The sequence below is a fragment of the Nicotiana tomentosiformis genome, chromosome 2 (genome assembly GCF_000390325.3).
Source record: "Nicotiana tomentosiformis chromosome 2, ASM39032v3, whole genome shotgun sequence".
Lineage (NCBI taxonomy): Eukaryota > Viridiplantae > Streptophyta > Magnoliopsida > Solanales > Solanaceae > Nicotiana > Nicotiana tomentosiformis.
In genome coordinates this window covers 136,597,766-136,605,116 of record NC_090813.1, presented here as the reverse complement: position 1 = coordinate 136,605,116, position 7,351 = coordinate 136,597,766, and the positions used below count along the sequence as shown (strand labels likewise).

Here is a 7,351-nt window from a genome sequence, read left to right as displayed (position 1 = left end):
TAAAGATGATGAAGACATCTTAATACCTTAGATTTTGTGAAGAAACTCGCATGGGTCTAATTAATTGTTGAGGAAGATCGTAGGTTAACTAGTACACAAATACACACAAAGCAAAAATAGAGAAGAAAATAATATAAGGATTTAACGAGGTTCGACTAAGGCTAATCCTCGGAGCAGAAGCAGAGAGAGTTTTTCACTATGAATGAAAAAAAAATAGTACAATAAATTTTCAACTACAACCCCCATATAAAGATCTCAAGTAGTCCCAAACCTATACGAGAAAGGTTTCCTCAATCTTACAAGGATAACAAATTTTTCTTTTCCAAATCTATTAGAGTAATAAATTTTTCAAACCTATAGGGACTATGAGTTTCTTAAAAATACGAGAAAATCTAATATAACTAGGATCATAAAATTCAAGATACAATTAACATATTTTTTAAAAACAAAATACATCATTTACATATAAGGAAAAGCTTTGCGAAGCGGCATTGGATGATACCTCTCAATAAAAATTTTACGCAACTGGTGTTGGTCTGTTATTATAATTCGACTTGTAAATTAATTTAAATATGACACTATGATTCTTTAAGATTATGTGTGCTATTTCAAATTGATAGTATATAGTTTGTATCATTTTCAATAGAGGCGAATCCACATGGGAGCAAGTGTGTTCAACTAAATCCTCTTCGTCGAAAAATTATGTTATTTGCATGTGTAAATTACACTTGAAAAATGTACATTTAATATAAATAAACCCACTTATCACAATTGCGAAGGGGCCTCATTTGCTTTTTTTAAGATTAACACGTCTGAATCTGAATACACGTCTGAATATCAAGATGTGTATTAAGATTAAGACATCTGAATCTGAATACACATCTGAATGTTATGATGTATATTAAGATCTGAATATTAAATGATTAAGACTGTTTGATTTTTAACATCTGAATGTATAAAATTTACGTTTATTTAAAAATTAATATTTATAAAATTCAAATAAAATACTAATTAATCTAATATTCCATCACTAAAATATATAGCTTTTTAAAATATGATAGTTGCTGGTGGTGATAGCTAACGATAGTACTTGTGAATGCCGACTAAAAGCGGTGGTTGGTGGTAGATTTGGTTGATGATTGTAATTTAGGGTAGTAGCTAGTGGTGATTGGTAGTTGTAGCTATTATGATTGAGGATGGTGGTGGTGGGTGGTGATAGTTAATAATGGAGGGTGGTGGTGGTGGTAGTCGTGATTGAGGAAGATGGTAGTGGGTGGTGGTAGTTTATAATAATAGGCAGAGCCAGCTATAGTTGTTGATTGTGATGGGTAGTTAGTTGTGGTAATTGAGGTGGATGAGTGTTAGTTGTCGTTGAGAATGATGGTGGTGGCAGTGGTGGGGATGGTGAGTGGTGGTAGTCGATAATGGTGCCGGTTATGATTGAGAATGATGGTGGCGGTGGTTGAGTATGGTGGTGGTGAGTGGCATGGTAGTAGTTGATAATGGTAGGCGGTGACGACAGTTAATAATGAATATGACTGATAGCATCTTAATGAAATTAAGTCTCTATTATAGATCTTAATGATACAGACCTATTCAGACCTATTAAGTGGTTGTGAAGTAAAAAAAACAAACACACTTAACGATTAAGATCTGAATAATTAAAATTCAAATTTTAAAAACAAACACACTTAATGTCTGAGATCTGAATGATTAAGATTCAGATCTTCATTAGTTGAAAACAAATGAGGCCTTAGTGGTCAAGCACGATCAGTTTCCCATAGAATGCGTGGGTTTGAATCTGGCTGTACGTAGATGCCGTATGTTTTCCTAATTTAGCTTCGTTTCCTTTGCCTTTTTAGCTTACACTACTTCTATTTGAAGTAATATATTAAGATTGTTAGCTCATATTTCCTTTAAAACTTATTATTTGTGTCATATGGAGTTACAATTTATGTTATATTACTTATTATTTGTAAATTATCATTTAAAAGTTATAACTTGTACGTGCAAATTGGTGTATTTTTGTTTTTATGTCTTTTAATTATTTTATATGTAATAAACTTGTGTTTACTGTTTATTTTATGTATTTAACATCACCTCAAAATGAAAAAAACAATCATGGGCATTATTGGAAAAAGGAAAAATCAACATACAGATTTTACTTTATTGATCACGCTTTAATAAAATTATGGGTCCTCCACTAATTTTCAAGGCGTGTCTAGTTGTTGTACATATATAAGTATTATTATTTGTTAGAAATTATATACTATTATTTACACAGATAAATTAAAGCAAACTTTTGTGAGACAGTATTAGATGACACCTAGCGTTCCGACTCTGACCACAAGCCACACGTTTTTCTAAATTAAGCACTTTTCAAGGTGGTGTTGAATCAGGCTGTATAGTTCATACTACGCAGCTTTTTGTTGGTATATATATGTATATGTCATTCGTCTTCCCTTAAAGACTAAGGTATAATATCCATAAATTAGAGGCCATTCACTCATCTCCTTCTGACTAAGTACATATTTTTTCAATTATGCGCTACTTCAAGTTACTCGGACAGAGCAAAGCTCAAGATTCAGACAAACCCAAGTCCGATAACACTCTGTTAACTGCTAACGATATTCCGGCAGAATTCCTCTGTCATGCAATTTTTGCTGGAGGTACATCTCTCTCTCTAGAATGACATATTTCTGTTGTTGGAAACTCTTGGACTTTAAAACTTTTACTTTAACTTTAGTAACAAGGTCTTATAGCTACAGGAATATCGTAACTTGTTTAAGATCAGAAGTCTGAAAAATAATTTCATGTTGTCAAAATTACAGTCTCTTTTTATTGATTCTGTGCCAAGTTAGAAACAACGGTAGTATCTTTTTAATCGTTGTAGTAGTTGATGTGGTTTAAAAAAATTGCAGATAAATTCCATGATTTAGAAGCTGCATATGGTCGAGTAGAAGGAGTTGTAAAAACAGCAACTGGATACAGTGGAGGAACTACAAGGAAACCTTCTTACAGAGAGGTCTCTAAAGGAACAACAGGTCATACTGAAGCAGTGAAGATCACATATGACAAGAGAGTCGTTTCTTACACATCTCTTTGTGATTTTTTCTGGGAAATTCATGATCCAACCAACAAACATTTCCTTGTCAGTATCTCATCTCCTCTACTCCTTTAACTTTCTCTCTGATTCCATTTATACGACACACTTCACTTTTTAATTTATTCTTAAAAAATGAAATTCGTTAAGTCCAAAATCCCCATTATACACTTAACGACATGCTCCCATATATAATTATAGAAATTGATGACATATTTAGGAATTTAGGATCATAAGTTCTAAAAATAATTTTGGTATGTGCCCAAAATCTTTCTTTATTTATGAGAAAAACATAGTACCCAGTCTAACCCGTTATATTATTATAAAATGAAAGAGAGGAAAGTAGAAGTTTAAATTTATATGTGAGGCATGTACTATTATGCAGAATTTCGGGTTAAGTACACACTTGAGATCAGCAATATTCTGTTCAACAGAAGAAGAGAGGAAACAAGCACAGGAGTCAAAGATAAGGCGGCAAATGAAGCTTAATAGGAGGATTCTTACAAAGATTACTCCATTCTCGAAAGAAATTAAATATGAATTCTTTCTTGCCGAAAACCAACATCAGAAGTATTATCTGCAGAAGTATTACAAGCTTTGTGGGAATTTGAGCCTACGGAGCACTCAACAATTTGTGGATTCCTACATTGCTTGCAAACTCAACGGGTATGTTTTCAAATAAAAGGCAGCATTCTTGTCTTTCTTCAATTCCCTTTTTTGTGTATCTTGTGCTCCTTATACTATCATCAAATTTTGCTTTCCGTAAATTTTTGACAAAAGATTTAGGACCCATGAAAAAGCTCCTCATTTGACCAAATTAATTTTGAAAAATTGTAGTTAGTCGGTAGGTAGACTCTAACAATGAACATATTACCGTACACAAATAAAGTTTTAGTTTTGAACAATGGCAGTGTATTTCTCATATCATAAGATTAAGTCAACCTAATAAAATAGGTAACTCTTACAAAATATGATAATTAATAACCTGTTATGAACCATTTAAAGGTACTGATAATATCAACATTATTTACAATGTTAGTGTTAAAACTTCAATACTCTTCGATATCCACTAATATTTTTCAATTATTGTCTCCATTTTTCCAAGTTCCTACTTGGTTTGAAGACACATATTATAATTTAAAATTAAAGGCTAAGATTTAATTGACTATTAGCAAGACTCTAACCATGGTTAGATAATTAATTCCTTCTATATATTTTCTCTCAAATAGTTTTATAATCTCACAATTCTAGCTTTTCATTATCTCTTTCCTAAATATATTTATTTTAAACAATGACTTTAGTTTATCGATCTTTTCTTGTACAATGTTTGTTAATCTCATGTAATGTGTTTCACCTTACTTTAAACGTAGACTATAATTACCCAAAAGGATTTTGAATGCAATGATTATAATTATTAATCTCAAAACAAAATTTTCATCCAAAATGAATTTACTTTATTAAGGTCCAAAAAAGTTTGCAAAACTACTATATTATTTTTAAGAAAAAGAAACGATGAGAAATGTGATATGATTGGAGTTTGCCACCAGCTAATTAAGTCTTTTTATATTTGAAGCGATTTTATCACAACTTGTGAATTTTCCCAAATTTGTTTCACGTTCTCTTGGGAGGAAAATCTTGATGTGCATGGAACTAACTTTTCAATATTTATTTTAATATTTTTTTGCACTACTACTAATTTATGTGGGTCAAATTAATGGTCTAAACTACTACAGGAAGAAAAGAAAAGTTTGTAACATATTTAGGAAAGAGATAACTTTGGAACTAGAATTGTGGGGCTGCAAAAAAACTTAGGAGCAAAAATATGGAAGAAATTAATGATTCTAACCATGATTAGGGCTCTTGTTTTAGTCATTTAAATCTTAGCCTTTTATTTTAAATTTGACATGTGTCTCCGATTCAAGTAGTAACTTGAGGAAATAGAGACACTGAAAAATGGAGAGTCTCATCCGTAATTTCCTTTTGTAACGGGGAGTGACTAGGCATGGTCGGATCTACATGCTCGCCAGCAAGTCTAGACGTACGATCTCAAAATCTTTTATTCGTATAATATTTATATATTATATAAATAAACTTTTGAAAAACTATATATATATATATACAGTGGCGAATCCACCCCTTAAGTTGGGGGTGGTATGACACTCGCTAGATTGGCAAAATTTATATATGCATATGTTGAATTTCTTTTAAATAAGGTTAAATATTTAATCCTGCCGCCCGTAGTCTCAAACTAGACAAAAGTGTCATGACTGAAAATGCGTTTTGCAAGCTTTTCCTGCGTGTAAGGCTCATATTCCGAGGTAAATACTTACTCGCACACCAATAAATACATGACACATGTATTCACAAATATGGTTAACACTAAACTATAGTTAATTAATATACATTCTCACATTAATTTATCACTTAACTATGATATATTGACATGATTTGATTTAAACATTCGACGTGTAAATATAATTATTGTTCTTAATCTCATATATGTGAGTTTTCTTCTTCCAAAACATAAAAACTTGGGTCTCAATAAGAATCTTGGATTGAGATCAAATATATTTTTTATAAATTTCTTTTATTTATTATATCATAAAAATTTGTACTTTTCTATGGTTGTATCTGAATTTAGATCTTTTTACTTCTAAATTATCATGAAAATTTGGTACGCATTGCATAGGGAAAAACATGAAATTTATGGATTTAATTTTTAAAACTTGTAGTTTATCTAGTTTTACATTTACTTATGTAGCATATAATAGCTATTAGAGATGCTTTTTCTATTATTCTTATTCTAAATTGGTGTAATTCCCTTATCGAATATGTTATTTTACTTGTGCAAGTTTAATAGAGAGGACGTGATTCTCTAAATAAAAAATATTAATATTAATTTTACTTGTGAATATTTATTTTTGATATATAGGAAAGCATTCCCCTAGTGAAAATATTGTTTTAACTTGTGTTGTTAATAATAGAGATATGATTGTTTGTTGAAAATGTTGAGAACTATTCCAGTGAGTCCTCCTATGGTGAACTCTATTTGTTTCTTAGTATAAAAGAGGTAATTTTCATATTTGCATATCAAAAACCTATTAAGTTGACTTAATAAAATCGAAAGAGACCGAACCGAACAAAATATATGTTTCTAAAAAACTTCATAGTCAAAATAAGGTGTACATTAAAGAAAATGTGGTACCCGATACCTTTAATTTCTGGATCCGTCTCTATATATATATATATATATATATATATATATTTAATAAGCACGTATCTGTTTAAAAAGCATCAAATGTAAATGTGCAATGCTGACAAAATATACATGCATTGGTTTTTGTCTGCTGATCTGTTTAAGATTCAATGAATGCGCAGAGTATTGGCTTTGGATGGGGAACTCATCTTGGACAAGTTACCACAATTAGCGACGACTTGTCTGTTACCCAAGCAATGCAGATCAACTTGTGATGAAATTATACAAGATTTAAAGACAAGTTTAATCAGCCATACTTCTTAATTAGCGACTTCATTATTTTCTTTTTCATTCTATATATATCTTATACCAGAAACCAATTGAAATTTCATAATGGCATATATAGCAGGGTACAAATTTCAAAGCATATCTAGCTAGCATATTATCTATCAACTGTTCCGGCAAATTGAGGTTTACATTTTTCTTCATTGTCTGGTTTTGACTTAAGGTTTCATATTTTGGGGATATGCTATCAATTGTGTTAGTATTTATTTATTATTAGTTTTTTTGCTAGTAAATTATCAAGGAGCATGAAATTCTTTTGCAAATTTACCAACAGAACTGATATTGCAAATTTACCAACAGAACTGATATACGCGCAATTTTGCCAACAGATTGTTAATCAATTGGTAAATGGTAATTTCCCTATGGAGACGAATCAACTGACAGAAGTTAACTAATGGGATTATGGAATCCGTTGCCAAATTTACCAACCGATTTCATTTGCGCATTCAAATGAGTTCTATTTTTAATAATTCGTACCTATAAACGTTGGAGTATGTGAAGATCTTTTTTCCCGCAATATTTACAAAATGAGTTCTCTTGGTAATCCATAAGGGCGTTTAAAATCGAACCGAAACTGAAAATCAAATCGAAACCGAAGCTTAATAGCTTATTGGTATCGGGTTAACGGTTTAACGGACGAGGAACGGATTAAATTTTTTTTATTAACGACTTATCGGTTTGGGGGCGGATTATTCAATTTTCTTAAC

The 7,351-nt window shown here is 31.0% G+C and overlaps 1 protein-coding gene across 2 annotated transcripts; it reads left to right on the top strand.

Moving 5' to 3' along the window:
* Positions 1-2,308: 2,308 nt before the first annotated feature.
* Positions 2,309-6,787, top strand: LOC104094821 (uncharacterized). Of its 2 annotated transcripts, none has more exons than XM_009600817.4 (4): positions 2,309-2,669; positions 2,922-3,151; positions 3,489-3,769; positions 6,482-6,787. In XM_009600817.4, exons 1-4 carry the CDS (start codon positions 2,543-2,545, stop codon positions 6,621-6,623), a joined length of 780 nt encoding a protein of 259 aa, XP_009599112.1. In that variant the 5' UTR covers positions 2,309-2,542; the 3' UTR covers positions 6,624-6,787. The 2 variants fall into 2 exon arrangements, with proteins under 2 accessions (XP_009599112.1, XP_070052242.1); XM_070196141.1 differs by lacking the exon at positions 2,309-2,669 and adding an exon at positions 2,814-2,856 and having other exon boundaries at positions 2,897-3,151.
* Positions 6,788-7,351: the final 564 nt, after the last annotated feature.